The sequence below is a fragment of the Trichosurus vulpecula genome, chromosome 6 (genome assembly GCF_011100635.1).
Source record: "Trichosurus vulpecula isolate mTriVul1 chromosome 6, mTriVul1.pri, whole genome shotgun sequence".
In the NCBI taxonomy this organism is placed as follows: Eukaryota; Metazoa; Chordata; class Mammalia; order Diprotodontia; family Phalangeridae; genus Trichosurus; species Trichosurus vulpecula.
In genome coordinates this window covers 217,679,543-217,705,955 of record NC_050578.1, presented here as the reverse complement: position 1 = coordinate 217,705,955, position 26,413 = coordinate 217,679,543, and the positions used below count along the sequence as shown (strand labels likewise).

The 26,413-nt window shown below is 43.5% G+C and overlaps 1 protein-coding gene across 2 annotated transcripts in view; it reads right to left on the bottom strand.

Annotated features, from left to right (window-relative positions):
* Window positions 1–23,114, bottom strand: part of SLC49A3 (solute carrier family 49 member 3) — a 55,557-nt gene extending 32,443 nt beyond the window's left edge. The window contains exons 1-3 of one of the 2 annotated variants that reach the window (XM_036763796.1): window positions 22,826–23,114; window positions 8,164–8,322; window positions 7,123–7,336 (exon numbers count right to left, since the gene is read on the bottom strand). In XM_036763796.1, coding sequence (XP_036619691.1) covers window positions 7,123–7,336; window positions 8,164–8,322; window positions 22,826–22,987 — 535 coding nt within the window. In that variant the 5' untranslated portion in view covers window positions 22,988–23,114. The remainder of the gene's footprint in view (window positions 1–7,122; window positions 7,337–8,163; window positions 8,323–22,825) is intronic. The other variant, XM_036763797.1, reaches the window with a different exon arrangement.
* Between the last annotated feature and the right edge of the window lie 3,299 nt (window positions 23,115–26,413).

The following is a 26,413-nucleotide window of genomic DNA, read 5'->3' as shown; positions in this document are numbered from 1 at the left end:
AAATACCTCGTGAAGTCCAAAGGGTAAGGCCAAAGAATCATAAGATTTAGGAATGGAAAGAACCTCACAAGTCATCTTGCCCAGGATTTCTTAATTCTTTTTTGTCACAGTCTGGTGAAGCCTATAGACCCATCTCAGAATAATCTTTTTTATATGCACAAAATAAACTACATAGCAGTGTAAAGAAAACAAATTATGTTGAAATACAGTTATCAAATTTTTTAAAATAAAAGTTCATGTACTCCAGGTTAAGGTCAGGTACTGCTCTGATCCAGTAACCATGTTGTATAGACCTTTAGCTAAGAAGTGAAGAGTCTTTTCTGAAGTCATACAGGCAGTCAAGAACAGAGCCAGGATTTCACTTTGAATCTTATTTTTTTTTAAGATTGAGTCTTCCTGTCTTGTCCAGATTGGATGTAGAGTGCCAATATGGAGCCTGATCTCACTACTGACCTGCATGGAAGTTTCTGACCATATCTGGTTCAAAGCCCCACCTCCCCTCACTGCTGCTTCCCCACCTCCACCCTTAGGCAACCTAGTGGCCCCTCACTTAGGGAGATCACTCTATTAATGCTGCAACTCAGAACTCCTGAGCTCAAGAGATCTTCCATCTTCAGCCTCCCAGGTAGCTAGGATGACAGATGTACACCACCAAGAGCAGGAGTCTAATGACTTTGCTATTCAACACTTTCCATTATACCACAGAGTAACAAAGCTCATGGCTAGATCTCTTCAAAGACCAGTTCCCGTTGTGACCTGTAAAGGCTGGGTTATTCCTTTGGTTTGTTCTCACTGCCTAATAAACACAGAAAATATGAATAGGCCCCTGACCAGGGATTTCTGTTTTCTCATAAAAAGGGTAGAGAAGATGAATTAGCAGTGGACTTTGCTTAGTTCTTATCTTCCTCGACCTCCCTGGAGCATTTGATATTATTAACCATTCTCTACTGTGAGACCTTCTCTCCTCCCTTGTCTTCACCAACACCATACTGTCCTGGTTCTTCTCCCTCTCAAACCATTCCTTCTCTGCCTCATTCTTTGACTCCTCATCCTCTTCCTACTCCCTAATTATAGGCCTTCTTCTCTAGGCATTCATCTCTATAGGTCTACTATCTCCTTTGATGAATTAACCTACTTCCCTTCCCACCTTCTATGCTATTGACTTCCAAATCTATTTATTCTGCCTTCCTTCTGAACTCCAGACCTCCATACAGCCAACACTCCATACAGGACATTTCTATCTGAATATCTCACCGGCTCTATCTGAATAGCTCATCAAACTTGACATAGCCCAATTGAGGCTTTCTCCTTAAACCTGTTCTCCCTTCTGACTTCATTATTTCTGTCCATGGTTCTCCCATTTAAGGAGCCTTGTATCATGGCACAATCTTTATGTACACATCTTGGTGACTCTTTTGGAATGTAATGTTAGTCAACTTTGTATCTCCTTCAGCACTCAGGACAACGACCTGTACTTAATAAGCATGTAATAAATGTGTTGACTAAATGAATCAACTCATCATTTTTCCCCCTTGGATTATAATTATGGTCTGATCCTATCTTTCTTGCTAGATTGTGAAATGCCTTAGAGCAGTAATCATGTCTTATTCAACTGAGTCTCCTAAAAAGTAACCCATTCCAAGGCCATGTACATAGTAGGCATCCAGTAATTCAACTCAAATCAACAAATATCGATTGAGTGCCTCCTACATGGGAGACAGCAATTAATGTGATTCAGACCCATCCTTGCAGTGCTCACAGTCTGGCAGGGGAGAAAAGACACGTATACAAATGCCTACAAAGCAGAACAGCACGAGTATCATGTGAGGTATATGGAGAACTGTGGGTGTTCAGGGCAGGGAGAGATTATGTGCTATGCATATAATGGAAAGAAGGCAGGCTGTGGAATTAGAGATCTGGTTTTGAATTCTGTCACTTACAAACTGTGTCACCTTGGGCCAATCACTTCACCTCCCTAGGCCTCTGGTTTCCTTATTTTTAAATTGAGGGGTCTGGACTAGAGACTTCTAAGGTCTTTCCCAGCTGTCGATGTATCATCCAGCTATAAATCGAAGGAGAAGGTGACGTTTAAGCTGGGTCTTGAAGGGAGGGTGAAACTTTGACCCTTGGTGAGAGTCGTGAAAAGGCTTTTATACGACAACAGCAATTCCGTAAAGATAGAAAGTTTAAGACTTGGGAATTCAGATCAACACAGTGACCAGCCACAATTCCAGAGAACTCACCATGAAACACGCTACCCGCCTCCTGTGAGATGGACTCAGGGTAGACTAAGTCAATTGTGGTCTAGTTGTTTGGCCTGACTAGTTGTGTTGGTGTTTCCTGGTGTCCCGGTGAGGTGGGGGCAATGAGTGGGACTGAAATAATGAGGATCTGAACATTTTAAAAAATGAATAAGAGAATTGTTTGTCGTGAACATTGAGAGTATTTCGTGAGTCAGGTGAAATTATTCTATTTGAGGTCCAATTTACTTGTTTGTCTCTCGTTGAAGAAAGATTAATTAGCTAAATGTCTCTATAGAAAACATAGTTGGAACACCAGAAAGCCCAAATGCCCTCCTACTCCTGGATTGGCTGAAACAGAGAAGCCAGAATGGGAAATGAATTTAGCCCAGGAAACTCAGGCAGGCAAATCCCCAAAGCAGTACAGAGGCACAGTTTGTTGTAAAGATGCTTTTCTTACTGTTTTTTTGTTGTTTCAGTTGTGTCCGATGCTTGGTGATCCCATTTGGGGCTTTCTTGGCAAAGATACTGGAGTCATTTGCCATTTCCTTCTCCAGCTCATTTTATAGATGAGGAAACTGAGGCAAACAGGGTGAAGTGACTTGCCCAAGGTCACACAGCTAGTTAGTGTCTGAGGCCAGATTTGAATTCTGGAAGATGAGTCTTCCTGAGTCTAGGCCAGGTGTTCTATCCACTGTACCACCTAGCTGCCCAATATACTTTTCTCTACTGGCACCAGTAGTCTTTTAAATGCCCCCATGCTTAAGGAACTGAGAGGGAACAGGTTCCACCTGGGGCTTACACAGAATATCCACCCAAATGTCAGCAGCAGGTGAACATCTGATAAGCGCAGGAAAAACAAAAATGGGGACAAAAGATTCCCCGGACTTGGGAAAACAGGTTAGAAACCTGATGGGCACAAGATTCTGACTGGCGACTTACACTGTATGCCTCAGTGAGTTCCAGTCAAGTGAGAAACTTAAACATTAAAAAAAAATGTTTTTAATGGAATGAAGTGTTTATTGCAATCATGAATAGATGATGTATTGTTTTGATTCAACAAATAGAAAGAACTCTCAGTACAAGACAGATGTCAATAATTACAGGAAAAAAAGTTTTAACTTGAATAATAGAAAATAACAGAAAAACAGAAAAGATTTGCCACAATATTACAGACAAAATTTTATATCTAAAATAGGGATAGGGATTGTGGTTTTTTGTTTCTTTGTTTTTTAATTAGGATAGGGAATTCCAAATGAGGAAACTCTCTTTATTAAGCAAGTTAGCACCTTTTCTGCAACTTAATAGTCTTAGAGAATTGCTTAGAACACTGAGAGGATATGTGACTCATTCAGGGTCACCTAGCTAGGACATGTCTTGAACTTGAACTCAGATCTTCCTGGCTCTGATGTAGGCTCTGTAACCATTGACTAGGTCATGCTAACTCTCCTAAAATACATAAGGAACTCTGTCAAAGTTCCCTGTCTGTAACAAATAAGTAATCAAAGGACATGAACAGACAATTTTCAAAAGGAGACATTATTAACAATCCTTTCAAAAATAATTATCTCATTAGTCATCAAAGAAATATACATTAAGACAACTTTATGATATAACCCATGCCTTTCAAACTAGAAAAAAATTATTAACATCAAGGATTAAATCATAAAGTTTTAAGTAGCATTCAGTCTGGGACGCAGAAGTTTTCTTTTACTGGTATGTCTAACAGCACATTAGTACCAGATCCATAGGTTTTCTTTTCTCCATGTAGGCAAACCTTAGGATGCACTCACCCAGTCTATCATGTGTGGAGACAGGTAGGGAGATGGGAAAGAGAGGAAGGGCTAGAAAAAGTCACAAGACTTGCTGGCAATGAAGAGGGGAACAGGTAATTAGTGATGGGCTGGGTTAGGGGGCCAGAAGGGGGCAAAGGGAAATAGCAGATCTCTTGAATCCAGGTGACCAAGCAAGCTCAGGGGCTAGGGGCAAAGGTTAGAGGTCCCTAAATTGATTTGGAGGAGGAGCCGATGTCCTGGGAAGCTCCCCCGGGTCAGTGTGGCCTAAGTCTCAGGGCTAGATCCTTCACAGGGGATATTGTTCAGGATATATTCAGAGAACAGAGTGTAGCCTAGGTTGAATCAGGGGTAATGAAAGGGAACATGAGGAGGTAAGGGTAGAAAGGTAGCTCGGGGCCACATCAGAGAGAACATTGAATGCCAAGGCAAGGTATTTGAACTTAGTTCAGTAGGCAATGGAGAAGAGTGGAGATCAGATGCAAAGATCAGATTTGTGGAGATGTGCATAAGGAAAATTTATCTGCTATGATATGTTAATGGATCAGAAGGAAGAGACTATTATTCCAAACACAAAATAGGAGCCAATTGTCATAGTTCAGACAGGAAATCCTAGGGTGGCCAATAATAGCTAGCATTTATAGATTGCTTTTGAGGTCTGCAAAGCACTTTTCAAATGTTATCTCATTTGAGTTGCCCAAGAATCCTGGGAGGTAGGTGCTATTATTATTCCTATTTCACAAATGGGAAAACTGAGGCAGAGAGTGGGTGAGACAGTTGCCCAGGGTCACATAGCTAAGAAATATAAGTGACCAGATTTGAACTCAGATCTAGGTCCAATGCTCTATCTCCATTGCCACCTAGCTGCCTGAAGGGGTAGAACGGATGATGAATTAAACAATGGAGGTAAATATCTATAGGTGAAAAATATAATAAAAACCATCTTCAGTTCAAGTTTATATGAGGCTATTTTTATCATGAAAATAGAGAAAGGGGGCAGCTAGGTGGTGCAGTGAGTAGAGCACTGGCCCTGGAGTCAGGAGGACCTGAGTTCAAATCGGGCCTCAGACACTTGACACACTGACTAGCTGTATGACCTTGGGCAAGTCATTTAACCCCAATTGCCCTGCCTTCCCCCTTCCAAAAAAAAAAAAGAAAATAGAGAAGGGGCTCCTAAATGAGATCTTACCTTCCCAACTTTCCAGACCTCCTTCCTTTCCCCATTACATGTAAGTAAGATTCTCATAACACTAGTGCTTTCAATCTCCAGATAGGCATGAAAACACTTTATCTCACAGATACCAGATAAACACTACTGCAGCATGGGGTACCCTCCTAGCTTTGCTCTCCAGAGGTCTATCTTTGGCCCAGGCTAGTTCCTATCAATTATTCTTCTCTCCCACAGGCCCCAGAGATTGGCCACCCACTCCCTTCCAGCTGTCACCACCCACCATCCTTGAACAAGGTGTTGTTCCTCCCTTCCCTACAGGTCCACCATCTGTCAGCACCTACATTCCACTCCTACACAGTTCATGAAATTTTCTAAGACCTTTAATGGCTCATAATCGCAGGAGAAGACAAGATTAAAAATAGAAACTGTGAGAGAATTATAATCATAGGATATCTTAGTTTTCATAATACACACTTATACAGAGAGGTGTAGGGTTTCATTGGTGTAGGGAACTCCCAAATGAGGAAACTCCCTCTACCAGTACAGGTTGGCATCTTTTTTTTTTACTTACATTCTTAGAAAGCTGCCTACAGAGCACAGCGTGGTTAAGTTGCTTGCTCAGAGCCTATACGTGCCAGAGGCAGGAGCCAGGTGTCAAAGTCTTCAGTGCTCTCTCTTTCTTCTAAGGTTGCCTCTCATTGTGCACTCTTAGGACACTGAGCTCTGCTAAGGTTTCTGCTCCTTGACACACTCCTTTCTGATGGGGTAGGGAGTTCTCTCACTAATCTTGGCCAATCCTGGCCTCTAAGGGTGGGGAAGGCAGTGCCCTTGCTAAACTTTGGTGGGGCATTGAGGCAGGGAGCATGACTATAACCACAGCTAGCTAAGGGTTGGCAACCAAACAAGGACAAGCATTTATTAAGCACCTACTATGTGCCAGGCATTGTGCTAGGTGCTGGGGCTACAAAGACAAAAACGAACAGTTATGCCTGGCCCACAAAAAGCTTACATTCTATCAGGAGAAACAACAGGTACACTTTTGTGTTTATTAAAAAATACACACCAAGTAAATATAAAATCATTTTAGAAGGAGCTAATAGCTGAGGAGAGTAGGAAAAGCTTGATCTGAGTTTTGAAAGAAACTAAAAGGTGAGGATAGAGATCATTTCAGACACGAGACACAGTCTGTGCAAAAGCATGGAGATGAGAAATGTAATCTTAACATTGTGGCCACAAATTAAAAGGTGCCTAGGACAGAGGCAGGCACCAAGGAGCTCCACAGTAAGTGTTCTGTGAATGTGAGGTTCTAGATATCTCCTTCTTTGTGATAGGAGGGGTAGAGCCTCCTATTCTAGAGCTCAGGACCCCTCACACTGTTCTTTTTTTTTGAGGGGGGAAGGCAGGGCAATTGGGGTTAAGTGACTTGCCCAAGGTCACACAGCTAGTATGTCAAGTGTCTGAGGCCGAATTTGAACTCAAGTCCTCCTGACTCCAGGGCTGGTGCTCTACTCACTGTGCCACCTAGCTGCCCCGCCCCCCCCCCCACTGTTCTATGTAGACCTTAAGGAACACCAATACCTGGGCCCTTTGGCCCTGGTGATCTTACCTAAAATCCCACCTTCTACAGGAAGCCTTTCCCTATCCCTCCTAATTCTAGTGCCTTCCCTCTATCAATTCCTATTGACACTATATATAGGATATTGTCTGCACATATTTTTTGTTTGTTGCTTCTTCCCCCCGCCCCCCTAAAATTGTGACCTCCTCAGGGCAGGGACTGTCTTTTGCCTTTCTTTGTATCCTTCATGGTTAACACAGTGCCTGGCGCAAGGTAGGCTCTTAATGCATATCCACTGATTGACGCCTCTTCTTGGCACACCCTCCTCTCCACCCCAGCAGCCCGCCACATATGTATACTCACACATGGTTGCAATCATGTTGGCAGTGGCTCTCTGGTGCTCTGGGAACCACAAGGCTGCAAGTTTGGCTGGAGAGAAGACCACCAAGACCTGGGCCACAGCGCACAAGCTCTGGCCGATCATAAAATACAGGAAATGGTAATTGCCCAGAAAAGGAAAGCAGGGGAACAATCGGATGACACTCCCAATGGCATTCAACCAGGCACACAGGATAGTCTGCAAGGAAGGAGAGACAGCATGCAACTTCGACCTTCTCTAGTCTGACCTAAGACCCTTCCAGACCATGGTGCCTGTGATGCCCTGAACCTAACAACACAGATCCCTGCCCCTCCTTCCCTAAATCCTGCAGCATGTAGAGGAGAGGACCTGGTGTGGTGGATAGAGTGGTGCACTTAGAATCAGGAAGACCTTATTTCAAATCACACTTGAGACACTTACCAACTACATGAGGCAAGGCAAGTCCTCAAACTACTCTGAGACATAACCTTGGAAGAGGCCCTGGGCTTGGATGGGACATTGAATAGAGGCCACACAGACAGGGGGTTGTTTTCTTAGAAACATAGGATTTAGGGGCAGCTAGATGGCACAGTGGTTAGAGCACTAGCCCTGGAATCATGAGGATCTGAGTTCAAATCCAGTCTCAGACACTTGACACTAGCTGTGTGACCTTGGGCAAGTCGCTTAATCCCAATTGCCCTGCCTACCCCCCTCAAAAAAATAATAATATAGGTAATTTCAGAACTAGTATTTGAAACTGAGTCCTCTCCAAATCCAGGGTTCTTTTCACTTAACCATGATTGATATCTTTGTAGTCCCTGAATGAAGAAAATCCCAGGGAGACTCACAAGTAAACCATAGCAATCCAGTTCCTTCCTAGTACCCCCATCCTACCTAAATACTCGACTCTGAAGGAGGGGGCGAAGGACTTAGAATAATGGCCTTACCCCCTAGGAGCTCACAGTGGAAAAGGGTGATAGGACTAACACATCAGAACCATTACAGAGGGAAGTCATACAGACAAAGAAGGAGGAAGGGATACTCACTGAACACCTGAGTCCAAAAGAATCCAGGATCCATGTAGCAACTATGCCAAAGGGGATGGATATCACCAGGTAGATAAGCGACAACCAATTAATCTCCATCATGGAGAGTTGGAAGTAGTGAGAAATTTTGTCAGCCACCGGGGCGAAACTCAGCCAAAGCTGCAAAGTAGGAGAGAGCCCTCATGAGCCTGGGTCCCATGGATCCCATTAGGAGAAGTACTGAGCTCAAGAGCAGGTGTCCATGCCTGTAATGGACAGCCAGGAAGAGGACACCCAGAGCCAAAGAACAACGTTTGCTCCAAACTAAACAGCAGCCGGAGTTTGGGGTGCTGGTATTAAACCCAGCTGCCAAACCAAGGCCAGAAGTCATCACTGGTCACTGATCCAGAAATGGGCCTGGGATCCTCTGCACTTAGGAAAAGCACTTACTTATCTATCTCCCCATAGGAGACAGCAGGAAAGACCCCACCCCCAACCCCAGCCCCAGCCCCCAAGAAGCTCACAGTCTGGGGGTAAAGGGAGGAAAAGCAGAAAAGTACACAGGACAGGGTGTGACCAGAATGGTCTTCAGACTCTATGTAATTTAGGAGGTCAGAGATTCCTGGGAACTGGAATAGAAGGAAAGCTTTATGCAAGACAATGATGGTCAGCATGTCTATAGCGCTTTGAGATCTGCAAAGCACTTTACCTAGATTATCCCATATGAACCAGATAATACAGATATAATTATCTCTAGTCTACAGGTGAAGAAACTGGGGCTCAGAAGTTAAGTCACTTGCCCCCAATTACACAATCAGTATCAGGGTTAGGATTTGAACTCAGGAAATGCCTGACTCCAACTCAATCAATCAACAACATTTATGAGCACCTCCTAGAGGGCTGCCATTGGGATGGAGAGAGTCTCTGTCCTCAAAATGCTTACATTCTCTGGGAGAGAGGGGAGAATATAAGTTCACAGACAAGTGAATACAGCATATATACAATTGGGAGCCTTCCAGACTTGAGTGGCATAGTTACTTTTGGCTTGTTTTTTGGTGGTGCAGTGGATAGAGTGCCAGGCCTGGAGTCAAGCAGACTTTTTTTTTTTCTGAGTTCAGACCTGGCCTCAGACACTTACGGATTGTGTGAGCCTGGACTAGTCACTTAACTCTGTTTGCCTCAGTTTCTTCATCTGTTAAATAAGCTGGAGCAAGGCAAAGTACTCTAGTAACTTTGCCAAGAAGACCCCAAATGGGGTCATGGAGAGTCCTACAGGACTGAAAAACAACTGACATAGAACTACAGGGCTCAAGCTCTGAGATTACGAAACAGTAGGCAAATCTGATGACTCAGGGGACCTTAAGAGCATTTGTTCATCATCTCCAAGGATGAGTCTTTCCCTCAGTTCTGAGTCACACATGGGCAGTGCGGAGGTGGGCGGAGGAGGAAAGAGGGCAGGATAGGCAGTATTGGGGGTGGGGGAAGGGAGGGAAGGGCATATCCTAATAAGGAGAGTAATTGGGAAAGGTCTTTTGAAAGAGGTGGCATTCTCATCATAGGGTCATAAATTCAAAACCCAAAGGAACCTCAGAGCAGGCGGAGTTTGAGTCCTAGAGGACTGCAGGGTTATGGAGGGACAGGTGGGAGAAGGACATTCTAGGTAGAGAGAAAAGAATGCAGAGGCTACTTGTATCCCAGCACCAGAATGAGAGGTCAGACTGTCTAGACGTCAGACTATCTAGAGAAGGTGGAAGAGATCCAGGCCCCACTGTTCTGCAGACCCAGGGATAAGCACAAATATAAACTGATTCCATAGGTGAGAACAGACTGGTCCTGGGCCCACACTATCTGCCCTTGATCTGAACTCCTCATCTCTGGAGTTATCCTGTTGTTCCAGAAAATTATTTAAATTCCCCAGCCTTTATCTCAAAAGATGTTAACATCTTTCACACGTAAGAGTGACTTTATAAATCCTCAAGGCTTTCCGATTCATTCTCTCTTCTGATCTTCACCAGAGCTCTAAGTAGGAAGCTGGGTAAGAATTATCTCCTGTCTTTGACCAAGAAGATGATTGATGTGCAGAGACAGAGACAGGGAAAGGACCGGTACCTGTTCAAAGTCACACAGTGACTTAGTGGAAGAGCCCGCACTAAGAACCCAGGGTTCCTATCTCCCTCAATGATGAGGACAGAAGGGAGAGGGTAGAAGGGGTTAAAGGAGTAACAGAGTTGTCCAATTTTAGCTCTACAAAAGACCTTCAGTGGAAAGGACAGAAAAGGTAGAAGAAAGTTGCTTCCCCTTTTTTTTTGCTGTTGGGGAGGTAAGGGGAGCAAGGAAGTGAAGTGAAAGGGGGAAGTACTGGTTATTGCTGGTATGTAAGAAATAAATGAAACTCAAAGGATGAGTTTCTCTCTATGGGGAAAAAGCTCAAGGCCCCTTTAGAGGCCACAGCTGGCTCACCAGCCTCCCTCTGCCCTGGGGAACAAAGCCATTTCCTGAGCACTGGCCTGAGAGCCAGGCTACCACTAAGGCTCTATGTGACATCCGACAAATCAATCCCCTCTCTGGGGCTAGTTTCCTCATCTGTAAAATCAGGAGAATGGACTAGATGTCACTCAGGTCCCTTCCTGCTCTGATATTCTGTGATTCTGAGACCAGTCTTGTTGCCTGGCAACATGCCTCCAGCCATGTGATGTCTCCTCCAATCTCCCCTTTGGAATTAAATACTACTTGGATAGCTGCATGAAGTCATGTCAATACGCAACCAAAAGGAAAAATCCTCAGCCTAGCATTTAAGGCATTCACCAATCTGGCCTTACCTTACCTTTAAGGAGGCAGGGCTATTGAGTGGAAAGAGCTTGGATTTGAAGTCAGGAAGACCTGGGTTCAAATCCAGCCTTGGACTCTTATTAGCTGGGTGCCCATAGGGAATCAATTTGCATCTCTGAACCTGTTTCCTTGTCTGTGATAGTAAAGATAATAAAACCCTACTCAGGGCAGTTGTGAGGATACCTGTAGAGGACTTTGAGAACCTGACAGCACTGTATAAATGTTAGCTGCTCTTATTGCCCATTCAAACTTGCTTCCCTGTACTCCCTAACATGCACCCTCCAATCCAGTCAGGGTGGTTTCAGTGCCCTCCCAGGCTTCAGTGCCATATCCCTAGCTAGAATGTACTCCTCCCCTGTCCTCTGCATCTTTCAAGGCCTACCTTCATGAATCCTTCCAATAGATTCCTTCTCAATTCAATCCAATAGGCATTTAGCAAATGTTTATTTACTATGTGCCAGGCGTTGTCCAAAGTTCTGGAGATACAAGGACCAAAAGGAAAGAAGGCCCTGCCCCCAAGTAAAGAAAGGACCCCCTCTTAACTCCAGTGCCTTCCCTCTCTTAATTACTTCCTATTTATCCTGTATATAACTCACCCTGTATATATTTCTTTGCATGCTGTCTCCTCCACTAGATTGTGAGCTTCTTGAGGTCAGGGACTGTCTTTTGCCTCTTTTTTGTAGTCCCAGTGCTTAACACAGTACCTGGCACATAGTAGGTACTCGGTAATCTTTATTATTTGATTGATTGTTTTTATCAGAGGGGAAACTATATATACACAGATAAGTAAATACAAAATTTATACAAAGCAAATATTGAGTTATCTAGAGGAAAGAAACCCTAATAATTTGAGGAGGAGAAGAATCTAAGAAAGGTCTATCATAGGAGGTAGCCCTTGAGCAAAGTCTTGAATGGAGCTAGAGAATCTAGGAATCCAAGATAAGGAAGGACAGTATAAGGAGGGAGAAGGGAGGCAACCAGTACAGACTGATCTTTCCTCCTCCACCCCAGGATTTCTATGGCATTTGCCCATACAAAGTAAGCCCAGGATCACAACTGTTCCTATCCCACACAAGGAATAGCTAAAGGCCCACAAGGGTAAGAGTCTGCCACAGTGTATTCCTCCTGTTTTCCCCCATTGCTTAACCTCACAAAGAATAGTGTAAGAAGGAGAGGGATTCAGTAAAAACATGTTAACTAATTGTTTTTAATAGTTACTCTCTCGTTAGGGACAGAACAACACGAGAACTTGAATCATTAAGGAAAAATCCAAGTGACCTGAACTCCTAGCCTGTCACCATGTGGACTTCATTATTTTGGGTTAAGGCATAATATTGTCCAGGTTCCCATTAAAATACATCTTCTCCAGAGAGGAGTAACATGATCATGCTTGTATCAGTCATGGATGCTATATAGGAAATGAATCTATCAAACACAGATCCCATAGTCTCAAAACTACAAAGGACCACAGAGGTCATTTAGTCCCATCCAAAACTGAGCAGGAATTCACTTAAAGAGACTCAGTGTTAGAAAACTCATTATCTCACATCCAGTTTCACTTTTGGTTAACTATTCGTTAGAATTTTTTTTTTTTACATCAAAGCTAAATTCACCTCTCTATTTCTTGGTGACAATTAGGTATTTGGATGTTAACAAAACATAATGCAGCTGGGAAGATGGCAGAGTAGGTCAGAAAACTTTTGGCTCTCCAAATTTCCTCCACGAAAAAAGACAGAACATTGCCTCAGAGCGGCAGAAATAAACATGGGGTAACGTATCTGTCCTCCTAAGACAATTTGAGAAGACCCCAGGAAAGACCTGACCTCCAGGGGAGGAGGTTTGGCCTGAGTGAAGTGCAAACAAACTCCAGAGGGACTTTATAGGATCAACAAACAACAAGCTCTGGGGGCAGCTGGGTTGGAAGGCAGCCTCAGCCTTAGAAATGTTCATCTTGCAGTGTGGGGGTCTGATGGCTCAGTGGGAGAAGATTGAAGGACCTTCCACTGCTGAGGGACACTAAGCACAGCTGTGCTGATAAGACACTCCCCCCCACCCACACACACACCCACCCCCAGCTATGGCTTCCAAGAGAAGGAGCTAGCACACACCTGGTGAGTGCAGTAGCAGAGGGGTGGGGACCTTGTTGTGTGTGGGCACTTGCAGGAGAGCAATCTTTTGGTTTCAGTTTGGGGGCAGAGAGGACAGCTGTAGTTTGCAGCCAAGCGAGGGACTGCAAGGAGCAAGATCATTTGTGGGACAGTGTGGCAGGGACCCCTAGCTGTGCCCAAGGTTGGGCCTCAAAACAGACTTCAGAAAATAACAATAAGAAGGACCTGAGGCTTGAGGGATCATTCCCTTACCTCAGGACTACAACTTGATTACACTAATAGCTGCTAAAAAACAAAATAAAACAAAAAAATAAATAAATAAAAATGAGTAAGCAAAGGAGTAAAAACCCAACCATAGATTGCTAACTGTGGGGATGGAGAAGATCTGGGTTCATATTCAGAGGAAGATGATGGGGCTTAAAAAGTCACTAGTTTCTCAATGAGTGTCAAATGGTCTCAAGCACAAAAAGCGTTCTTGAAAGAACTTAAAAAGGACTTTAAAAATCAAATAAGAGATAGAGGAAAAGTTAGAGGAAAAAAATAAGAACAATCCAAGAAAAATAAAGAAAATTATGAAGAGAAAGTCAAACAACTAGAAATAGAAAATCAAAAACTTAAGGAAGAAAATAATTCTTTGAAAACTAAAATTGGACAAAGGGAAGCTGATGACATTCTAAGACACCAAGAAATCATAAAACAAAATCAAAAGAATGAAAAAATAGAAGAGAAAGTAAAATATCTCAACAGAAAAACAACCAATCTGGAGAACAGATTTAGGAGAAATAATACAAGGATAGTCAAACTACCCAAAAATCATGATAAAAAAATCATCTTGATACAATATTGGAAGAAATTGTCAAGGAAAAAATGTTCTGAAGTTCTAGAACAAGAAAGCAAAGCAGAAATAGAAAAAACCCACCAATCACCACCTGAAAGAGATCCCAGGAGGAAAACTTACAGGAATATCATAGCCAAGTTTCAAAGCTCCTAGGTTAAGGAAAAAATCAGGAGCAACAAGAAAAAAAAATTTTGAATGTCATGGAGCTACAATAAGGATTACACAATACCTAGCTGCTACTACATTGAAGGACTGTAAGTCTTGAATACTAAATTCCATAGACCAAAAGAGCTGAGATTACAACCAAGGGTAACTTACCCAGCAAAGTTAAGTAAATCCTGAATGAAAAGAAAAATGGATGTTTAACAAACAAGGCTTTCAATTTTTTGTGGCAAAACGCCCCAGAACTAAGGGAAAATTTGACATATAACATCCAGGAGAAATATAAAGTAAACATTAAAGACCAGTTATAAGGGACTCAATAAGGTCCAGATTGTTTACTTCATATGTGTGAAAATATTAGCAGTACTCTTATGATTGTCATCATTATTTGAGTAGTTTGAAAGAAAGACATGGGTTGAGCTGTGTATGATGGGATGATTCTAAAAAAAAAACTGTGTAGGGAAAGATAAAAAGGAGTAATTATCCTATACAAATGAGGCAAAAAAGGAAAAACTGATACATAAGAAGCTAGAAGGGGGAAGAGTGGGTAGTGCTAGACCCTTATTCTCATCAGTTTAACCCTCATGGGTTAAAGAGGGAACAACGTACATACATACATATACATATATACATATATGTGCGTATATGTGTATATATGTATAAAAGTCTTCTAAATTCAGAAAGAAATAAGAGGGCAAGAGGATAGGTTGGGGGGAGAAGATAAGGGAGGGAATCTTGGAGGCATGGGTACGTTAAGGAATAGGACAGGAACCTAGTAGGTAGAAGTAAAGCAGAGGAGTGTGGAGGGATAGGGTAAATAGGGTGTAGAAGGATAGTGAGGAAAAATGGGAAGGAGGAAACTACACAACAAGAAATTGTAGCTTAGAATGTGAATGAGACAAATTTATCCATAAAATGGAAACAGCAGATTAAAATTTTGAATTCAACAATATGGTGCTTTCAAGAAACATAAAAATGAGAGATGCACACAAAGACAAAATAAAAAGCAGGAGTAGAACTTAGTATGTAAAAAAAGCAGGGATAGTAATCATGATCTCAGATAAAGTTAAAGTTAAAATAGATCTAATCAAAAGTGAAAAATAAAGAAACTATACTATGGGTCAGCAATATTATACAATATTGTTTTAGAACATTTAAAATACCTAGACAGTATAAAATATCTGAGCATATACCTGCCAAAACAGACACAGGAATTATATGAATATAAATATAAAACACTTTTTGTACAAATAAACTCAGATCTAAATAACTGAAGTAGTATTTATTGTTCATGGGTAGGTAAAGCCAATATAATTTTTAAAATGACAATTTTACCTAACTAATCTATTTATTCAATGGCATACCAATTAAATTACTAAAAAATTATTTTACTGAGAAAAAATAATAACAAAGTTCATTTGGAAGAACAAAAGGTCAGGAAATTCAAAGAAGCCAGGGGAAAAAAGATGTAAAGTAAGTAGATTCAGCAATGTATGAGGTAGTGAGAAAATAAAATGTGAAGACTTTGCAGGGAATATATATGTATAAATATATATCTATATCTATTCATATCCATTCTTAGAAATGATTAAAAATCAAGAAATAGGGAAATAGGGAAGTGGAAAAATTCTGAGGCCATGAGAGCCTGATGGCTCAGCCTCTGGGAAAGTTTTTTTTACCCTGAAACTTTTTGTTCTTTCTTCTGGTTCCGGTTTAAAGATTTGCTAAGTAAGAATACGGTCACTGTGACCTGCTTTCCTTTACTGTAAAAGTTCTGTAAAAGAATGGAGAGCATCTCCCCCTCCCCTTATCTTATTCTTCTTCTCCAGATTTATAGATGTCACCTCACTTGTAATCATTAACTAAGGGAATGGGAATTGGAGTTTCTGTGCCTTGATTTCCCGGTTCTTTGTCTAGCTTTTCGCGCTCAGATTGTAAGCCCACCTCCCAGCCAATGGTGAGAAGGGTCAGAGGTGGGTGGAAATTCTCTTGCATTAGGTATAATTATTGGTGCTTTGTTCTTTGTGTCTTTGACTCTCTTGCTAGATTTGTTCTGGCAGAGGATACCCTATTCTCTCGAGAATCGAATAAAATTTTATTTCTGTTCCCACCATGAGATGGCTCCTTATTAAAAATTAATTTTTTTTAATTGGTGAGGGTCTTTCATCCCACACAAGCAGTATCAGACCTTAAACTACATTATAGGATGAGAGCATTGTTGAAGTATGAAAAGGATAATTTCAATTATTTAAACTAAAATTTTATTGTATAAATAAAACCTTGTATAAAATAAAAGCCAAGAATAGAAGGAGTATAGAAAATTGGGGGGGGGGGGCAGGAACTGTCATAGATAATCCCTCAGATAGGGTGTGATTGAGTTGGAATATTGATGTGGGGTAGGAAATGATGGGCTGACTGACTTAGAAAAACATGGAAAGACCTAGGAGAAAATAAGCCTAGTATGATCTTACATGTATGTGTGTGAGTGTATATGTATATGTGTGTGTATATTTATAGATATCTATGTACATATATATACACCCATGTTTAATTGTAGCCTTCTTTAGGGTAGTGGGGGAGGGAAAGGGAAAAAAATAAAGTAAAAAGTACACAGCAGAGAACAAAAGAAAACCAACAAGGAAGCAAAGGAAAGCTGGGCAGCTTTGAAAACAACATGTGGAATTTATTATACAGGTTTTCTTGAAATGGAAATGTGTTGTTTTATACTGAATCCTCTCTTATGATCTGCCATGTACATGACAATTTTTTATTTTCTCATTTTGTATTTAAGTTTAAAATTTAAAAATTTACAAATAAAATAGAAAAGAGAAAAATAATAACAACAAAAAACATAAAGTAAGGAGGAAAGGGCCTTAGGGGTCATCTAGTCCAACCTTCTCAATTGAGGTACATTAAAACTCTCATCCTGTATAAGCATGAGGCCCCATTCAGCGGAGGCAGGGAACGTATTTTGGTGTGCCTGGCAGGGAGAAGGGCAATGGAAATTAGCAAAGAGGCATGACCCAGGGAGATTGAGGAAGGACCAAGACGAGGGTGAAGATCTGTGGTAAAACATATCAGAAAGGGAAAACAGCCACAGGTCAGGCAGAAATGGGATCATATATTTAGATCCAGGAATTACCTCAGAGATCATCTAGTCAACCACCATCATTTTGTAGAAGGGGACATTAAGGGCCAGAGAGGGTAACTAGCCAAAGGTAAGGTCACACAGAAAATAGCAGAATCCAGATTTGAACTTCCTTGATTTCAAATCCAAAACTCTGGTTGCCTATACAATGTGGCTTATTCCTGATCCAGTATAAAAGTGACTCTGAAGTATATCAAAGGCTTAATCAAAATCAGTGGCAGCTGTTTATGAATTACAGAATCACACAATTTGGCAGTCAGAAGGGTCGTTGGCCACCTTCTAGTGGTATGCCTATTACACCATATCTGATGGGTAGGCATTTAGCTTCTGCTTTAAGGTCAGTGGCTGGGCCAGGGAAAGAGTCATGGAGATGGTGGGACATCCTGAAGAACGAGGAGGATTTGGAGAGGGAAAGAAGAGGGTGAAGGCACTCCAATCAAGTAAAAACATAAGGAAAGGGAATAACCCTGGCAGGTTAACGTAGCTGAAAGGTTTCTGTAGGGAAACAGTGGGAGAGAAGGTGGACAAAGGGGGAGATTAGAAGTAGATTGTGTAGGGCTACGAATGCCAAGCTAAGTTCTAGTCTATTCAATGGGAAGCCATTTAAAGCATTTTGAGAGTGACAGAGAATTGACCATTCCATCTGGCATCATGAGTAGGACGGGCTAGAGAGGGGAGAGATTGAAGGCAATGACACTGTTGTCGAGGTGTGAAGTGATGAGGCCTGAAACAGAGAGGCTGGGTGGAACAAAAGGGATAGATATAAGAGAAATTGTGGTGAAGGAAACAACTGGACTTGGAAACCAGAATGGAGAAGAGAAGAAGAAGGAAAGGTCAAAAGTGACTCTGAGGTGAGGAGCCCAGGAGAATAGTGGAGCCATCAAAAGAAATGAGGAAGTTAAGAAGACAGCTCGTTTGAAGAGGTGACTTAAGAGTTGGAAGGGAGATAAGAAGTTCCTAACCTTCCCCTAAACAAGAATCCCTCCATGACATCTTGAGCAAAGGTCATTCTGCCCCTAAAGGGTTGAGGGAAAACTAAACCCTAGAAGCCGCCCATCCTACTTTTAGACAACTCAAAATTGTTAGAACTTTTTCCTTATTTTGAGCCAAAATCTGCCCCCATGCAATTGACATAATAGCCCTTCAAGTACATGAAAGACAGCTATTGTGCTTTCCCCATTCCATCCCCAAACAGGTCTTCTTTTCTCTAGGTTAGACATCTCCAGTTCTATCGAGCTTTCTTCCATCTGGGACACACTGACTTTGAAGAAGTAGCAAGAGATCAAGGTAGAGATCACAAGATGATAGAGTAAGAACTAGAAGGGGACTTATAAATAATCTACTCCAAGCCCTTCAATTTATAGATAAGAAAACTGAGGTCTAGTAAAAAAATACAAAGCACTTAACTACTCACATAGTAAGTAGCAAGATAAGGGTCAGAAGCATTCAAATCCAGCACTCTTTACATTGGATAGCAAGACATTCTGAAGGTAATTGGAGATGCAGACCTGGAACTTGGGAGAAAGATCAGGACTGGTAAACAGGTATGGGAGTCATCTGCATAAAAGTGATAGCTGAAGCTGAGTGAGTGAATAACGTTCCTAATGCAGAGTGTGGAGAAATGAAAGACAGAGTACCTGATTCAAGACTCAAGGAAGAAAGAATATCCTTGGGGCAGAATCAAGGGTGTGCCCAGCTTGTCAGTCATCTAATATTTATTAAGCACCTACTATGTGCCAGGTGGTGGGTACATGGGCAATGGGCAGCTAGGTGGCACAGTGGATAGAGCACTGGACCTGGAGTCAGGAAGACCTAGCCTGAGACACTTATGAGCTATGCAACCCTGTGCAAGTTATTTAACCCTGTTTGCCTCAGTTTCCTCATCCCTAAAATGAGCTGGAGAGGGAAATGGCAAACCTCTTCAGCATCTTTGCTAAGAAAATCCCAAATGGGGTCATGAAGAGTTGGACATAACTGAAATGAAGGAACGACAACATGTGCCAGACATTATACTACTTGGATAACCGCATGAAGTCATGTCACTACACAACCAAAAATACAAAAAGGAAGCAAAAGACTCTGCCCTTAAGGAGCTCATAATCTCATGGATAAGACAACTATGCATAAGTGAGATATAGATAAACTGGAGATAAGGTCAGCAGGGAGAGCACTAAGATAAAGGACTGGGAAAGACTTTGTGCAGAAGAACTTTTGTTAAGACCTGAAAGAAGCCAGAGAAACTAGGAGATGGAAATGAGGAGGGAGAGTTCCAAGCATGGTAGACAGCCAATGAAAACACTGGGTGACATGACAGTACGTTTTTGTCCTGAAGACGCATGAACCCAGGAGGGACCTTGGAGGTCCAAATTACTTATTTAACAGATGATGAAGCTTAGGTCTAGGGTGGTTAAGTGACTCATCCTGGGTCAAACAGGGTCAGCAGAGTCAGCATTTGAACCCAGGTCCTTCAACTCCAAAATCAGTGTTAGGCCAAAACAGAAATCTTTTGAAGGAAAAGATAGTGATGTTAACTTGGAGTTTATGCTATCCAAAGAAGAGAAATCTGGTCACAGTCAGACACATTCTCTGACCCTGCAGGCAGCCAAACTTTAAAAGAGTCTTAGAAAGAATAAGTAATACTCCCTAGCCAAACAATCCAAAAGGCTTGATGATTCATAAGCTCCCAGTAATGAACTTCTCTTACCACACCCTTGTTATCACCCAGTGACAATAATTACTTCATTGTAGAGGTTGGGCTGTAGATGGGATGGCCCTAGTTGCCCTGGCACCACTGACTCCTACTACCATATTGAGGTCAAGTTGATAGTATCAGTGAAGGCCAAGTGTGGAAAGGGTAAGCCTCTTGGGAGTTGGAGGGCTCTTTGTGAGTAGTAGCAATGGGGTCAATTAATTTCAGTTGCCCAGATAAGGTGTGGACAGGGAGTGGTGAGGTAGGCATGGAGGAGAACAGGAGCCATCTGCTAGCACCAGGTGGGTAGAACGGGATTTGTACCAGAAATCCCAAGGTTTGGGATAAAGCAAGGAACAGTGCATATGCTTGACTTGCTCTAATCTATCTCCACTGGCTGTCTCATCAGCATCTTAAAGTCAATATGTCCAAAAATTAGCTTATTCTTTTTCCCCCTGAATATATACTCTTCTCTCTGATTTCATCCCATTTCTATCTATGGCTCAGTATTTTTGTCTCTTCACTCTCCCTCATCTCTGATATGCAAACCACTTACCAAGTTCCGTGACTTTCTAACTGTACTTCTCTCATCTCTATCAGCTCCTCTCTTTTCCAAATGCCAGACTCCAGTAAGAAGCCTACCTGGAGAAGGTGACCTGAATGCAAGAATCTCCCAACAGGTCTCCTTTCCACCTCTACCCCCATTTCAATCTATCCTTCCCAGGACTGCCAAAGTAATCTTCCTTAGACAGAAAACTACTACTCTACTAATTCAAGTTTACTTTCCTTGACCTGAAATTCAAAGGCCTCTGCAATGCAATGCCCTATCTCTCCCCTCCTATTGTATATTGTTGACACACACACAGAAAACACCCTGACATCCTAGTCAGCTGCTGCTTGGGAGATTCTGAGACTTGAATAGTGGCGCATGACTAGGAAATGCTAGTTTTGATTAGTGGTCTCTCCCCTTACCTCTTTAATTGTGAATTTCTAGTAATGGACAACTTCTGACCATCTACTCCTCCCCACCCCCACCCCCAGCAAATATGTCACATTATGGCTTGGTGCCTTGTTTATACTCTTCCCTAGACCTAGAATATCTTCTCTTCACCTTTCCCTGACCACTCCCATTTTATGACTTTGGTTCCTAATCTACTTTTAAAGCCCAGCTTTCTTCAGATGGTTTTTCTTTCCCTGTTGGATTCCTCTCAACACCCCAGCCCAGCTTCAGTATCTCACATGGTACTTGTACAGCCCTCTAAGCTGTATGTACACTGGGATGGCATCTTATCATTTTCCTAGTCCTTTAAAGGCAAGGGCCATATCTCATTTAAATTCCATATGTGATTTGCACATCTAGTATGTGATTAATAAAAACGTTTGCTATATTAGTATACTGTATTGCTCTATCCCACAAGAAGGGATCTTAGTCTTAAAGAGAAGCTGAGACAGTCCAAGTCATGACAAGGCTCTATTGTTAGGGTGAAATTCCTCTGAAAATAGAGTATATGCAGGGCCCAGGCACTGACAGCCTTCTGATACCCTCCCCACCTTCCAATGCCCACAATGCTTGAAAGAAAATCAACAAATTCCACCCACACACCCCACTGCAAGTCCTCTGATGCATTAGTTCCCTTTAAAATTTTATCCAGTAAAGCCTTGGCAGGCCTGGGGAGAGAAGGAAATCTTCCTTAGTTGTGTCAAGAGCCTATAACAAATATGCATTAAACACCCCTGGGTGGGTGTACAAATCAGCCTAGGCTTCTGACTTCATAGATTCTAGTAGAAAGACAAGACAAAAGGAGAACTGTAATACTAGCTATTACAAGGTTAGTACATGTTCCATGGTGTCTGACTCTCCATGAGCCCATTTGGGGTTTTCTTGGCAAAGACACTGGAGTGGTTTGCCATTTCTTTCTTCAGCTCATTTTACAGCTGAAGAACTGAGGCAAGCAGGGTTAAGTGACTTGCACAGGGTCACACAGTAAGTGTCTAAGGCCAAATTTGCACTCAGGAAGATTAGTCTTCCTGACTCCAGGCCTCAAGCTCTATCCTCTTTGCCACCTAGCGCATTAGACAAGTAGAAGACAAAGCTCTGTGTAAGATCAAAAGGGGAAAGGTAATAACCAAAGGGGAGATGGGGGAAGATTTCCCAGAGCGCCAATAATTTGAGTTGGGTTTCTAAAAAGAAGAAATATTGGTTCAGATTATACAAGCAGCATAGTATAGTGGACAGAGTCCTTGGAGTCAGGAAGACCTGAGTTCAAGGCCTCTTTCTGATACTTGGCGGTTGTGTGACCCTGGGAAGGTAGCAGCAGCCTCTTAATATCCCAGGCAACTCAGTGAGACTTTCATTTCTTCTAAGTTGCAAGACAGTTGCTGAATCGGCACTGGCAGAGGGAGCTTCCTCACACCTATTCATCACTGAAATCACAGGTCCAGATTAGACCAGAAGGAAATTGAATAGAGATACATGCCAGGTCCCGCATATAAATCTTTCTGGGGGCTTCTTATGGCATTCTGTCTTCCACATTCTAATTTGCTCTGCTGAGCCCTAGAAGATACCTTTGCTACTCCATCCCAAAGGTCATAGCCGAGAGAGCTGGGATCCCAGTCCTGTAAGCACGTTCCTTCCCCCTCTCTGGGCCTCGGTCTCTCCCTCTAAAGAAGGGGCCGGATTGAACTCTCTTTCTGTTTCTGCTTCTTCGTACAGCCTTAACAGCCCGACAGAAAAGCATGAGACCGAACTCGCTGGTCTCCAATCGGACCAAGTCTCTGGGTGCCTCGGCCCCTCCTGCCCCCCAGCTCAAGCCTGAGCTCTCTCTGAAGATAGGCCCAGCCAGCCCGCTCCCGGCCCAGGGTGCCAGCCTCCCCTTTTTCCCTACTCCCGCCTCCCTCTGGCTCCGCACCATAGCATTGGAACAACTGAGTAAGGAGACGACCAGAAGGAAGAACCATCGCCGCTTGTAGGTCTGGTAGCGGGTCAGTCTGCTCAGAGCGCTGGGCTCTATGGAGCGCTGGACCCCCACAGTGGCGGTCTCCTGGCTACCAGAGGCGGCGGCGTCCGGCATCCCCCCGGGAAGAAGTGGCTTAGCAGGAAGCCTCCTCTGGCGCTCTGTGGCATGAACTCGGCGGCGGCGCGGAGCTGGTCGTGCCGGAGGATCTCACGTCACAGCCCACCGGCGGCCTTCTGTTCCACCCGGGGTCTCCTGCTTATCACTTTGCCGGCGTCCGCCGCCCGGCCCCAGGCTCCCGCCTCCATGCCACACGCGGGTGTCTCCTTCAGAGCGTGACGCAACCCAGCCTCCACAGACCCAACCCGGCCAACTCCGGGTGAGGAGGCGGGGTTCTGGAGGGGAGGAGAGGGGAAGCCAAGAGAAGTGAGACAGAGGCAGGCGGGACCATGTAGTGCAGGGGGAGGTGGGTCCGTGGCAAGTGCGGGTGCACTTGGTGCGCTGGGGCATCTGAAAAGTCTGTTTTGGGGTCCCAGATCTCGAGCCATCCAGTTCTGGCTCTCCGCGAGCCTCATTTCCTTCTAGGGTCAGTGCGTTCGGTCGCCGCTCAGCGAGCGATGAGAGTTTAAGTAAGAGCACTGAGTTCCCAGGAGAGTCCCAGGAAGGTCATTGTGTAACTAGGGCTTCACAGGGAGAGACAGTTTGTAACTAGGAAATTACAGCGAGGGACGTTTTGTAACCACTTGTTACTTGGGATAAAAGTGTTGTGACTCAAACTAACACCCTTCTATGTGCCCCGTCTCTGTGTTGTGAGTAATGGAGATACAAAGAAAGACCAAAAAGCAGTCCCTGCTCTCGAAGAGCTCAAAATATAATGGGAGAGACAACATGTAAGCAAATGTGTACGTAAAGGGATAAACTGGGTATAATGTCAAAGAAAAGATCAGAGACTAGAAAAGGATTCTTGCAAAAATAGGACTTTGAGATCTGAAGGCATCTAGGGAAGCCAGGAGGCGGAGATGAGGGGGAGAGTATTCCAGGAACGGGAAGCAGCCGATGAAAATGCTTGGAGTAGGGACGAAGTGTGCCAGGAGGCCACTGTCACTGCATCGCAGAGCACGCAGAGTCGTGGAAGGGAGTAAGGTGTAAGACTGGAAACGTAGAAAGGGACCAGGTCACGGAGGGCTTAAAAAGCCAAACAGGTGTAACCCTTGTCCCAAAGCCCTTTGGCTTGTGACTCTCCCTAGTGGACTCCACGCTATGCTCTTGGAGAGTCCAGAGGGAGGGCCCCTGTTTGAAGAGTCTCCACAGCAGAGACTCCAAGGGGACTGGCGAAGGCGGGAGCTCTCTCGCCTATAGACAACTCCGCTCCGCCCACACGCGGGGCAGGTCAGGGTCACTTACCGAAGGGCTTTGGGACAAGGTTTACTCCAGATTTTAGATGCAAGTGTTGACTAATACTTTGTGACTTGGGGTAGGACTCTCCCTGCAATTCATCTTTATTTCTTAGATTTGAAATGAGGAATTGATGTTGGAATTGTGGCTTTCCACCCAAACCCACTGGTCTGTTGTGGACTGGTGGCACGAGCAGCAAAGAGCCACTTGAGGCCTCCTAACTATTCTAATTCGGATCGTGCAATTGAGTGAGGCTAGCACAGGAAAACTGCCTTGGACTCGGTCCAGTTCAGGTTGGTTCAGATTACCTGTGTTTCAAACACATGAATCACACAATCAGAACCCTTCAAGGGAAGGGATCTCAGAGGCCATCCAGCCCAACCTAGAGTATACCTGGCTATGAATCATGCAGCCTCCATTGAAAAGACCTCAGGTGGGGGAGGGGGCCCACTTTTAGGAAACAGCCCATTACACTTTTAGATAATTAGGAAGTTTCCCCTTATGCAAACTCCAAATTAGCTCCATTACCATTTATGACCACTGTTCTTAGGCCTTCATTTTGGGAGCGGGCAGAACAAATCTATTTCCTCTTCCCTGAGTTGTCTTCACATCTATGAAGATAACTATCATTTCTCCCCACCCCCCCTTCTCTTCTCCAGGCAAAATATGGGGGAGGGGGGAAGGAGCAGCCGGTGGTAATCAATTCCACTGACTATGAACATTATTAAATAATGCCTTTGCCTTTTCCTGGTGTCTCCTCCCTCTCTCCCTATGCTAAGTGCTTTCCCACTGAGATTCCTTCCCTATACCTTGGAGAGATAGAGAGATAGAGACCCACACAGAGGGACAGACAGATAGATAGATACAGACACAGACACACAGAAAGACAGAGACAGAGAGAGGTACATGTACCTTGTAGACATTTGCACATTGTCTCCCCCCACTAGAATGCAGTCTTCCTGAGGGAAGGGATGGTTTTTTTGCCCTTCTTTATAGCCCCAACATTTAGCATTGTCCCTAGCCCGGAGTCAAGTGCTTAAAAAATGCTATTGGCTTGGCTAATTGACTAGTCCCCTACCCCCGCCTCGTGTTGAGAAGTAAAACAGTTACGAGCATAATGATGTAAGAGGTACAGATTTGGGTGAAAAAGGAAGGGACATAGGGAGGAGCCTAGCTAGCGCCAGAGTGGCAGGATTGGGGAGAGGAGTGAGTCCAGGTGACCTGACCTCAAGTGATTGATTTACCTGCCTCAGAGTTATTTGACGTTACTCCCTCCCCAAAGTGGGCCTAGACAATGAGCTAGCAGAGCAGGTCTTCACACGGAAGGCCAAGATACACCAGGCAGTGGAAATATGGATAATTCTGGCTCCTCACGTGTCTGAGCTAAAACTAGTGTAAGTCACCTGCAAAAGGTAAAGTTTTTGTAAAAACCTGTGCCTAATTAGGAAAGAACACCAGGACTTTTTATCAGTGGCCCTTCAGGGTCAGGGTTGGGTGAAACCATCACACTACAGGCCTTTTCTAACAAGTACTGCCTTCATCACATTAATTCATTAGGAGATGGAGTTGTTGTTTTCCCTGCTAACACAACCTGGAAATATGCTGCTGTTCACTTCTGAGTCACTGAGGCTTGAAGTTCCAGAGTCACAGGCTCAGGCTCCCAGAGCTTGAAGGCACGTCAGAGCAGGATTCAACGAATGTGGTTTGGCTCAAAAAGGTACCTTTCCAACCCTCAGGCATCAGAACTGGGTTATTATTTCAGCTTTCAAGGAGAGAAAAAGACAACACGTGGCTACAGAACGTTGGTTCCAACTTCAGCTACTGACCAAATTTCAGAGAATGTAGGGAAAGTTCCTTTGCAAAAGTATACAGATAGTTGAGTACACCAGCACAAGGCAGTTCTTGGGCCCTTTCAGGAAGACCTAGAAGCCATTAGCCCTTCCTTTTACCCCATTCATCCCTGCTACTTCCATCCTAGTTGAAAAGAGACCTCAAGATCATATCCTTGAAGCAATGTCATCTAGGGCCAAAGACATCTCAAGTTATCCTAAAAATGAAAGATGTATGTGGGGGTTAGAATAAAGTGGACTGGTCCCTACCACTCTGTGGAGACATCTTTATAAAGTAACCAACAACCTACTCACTAAA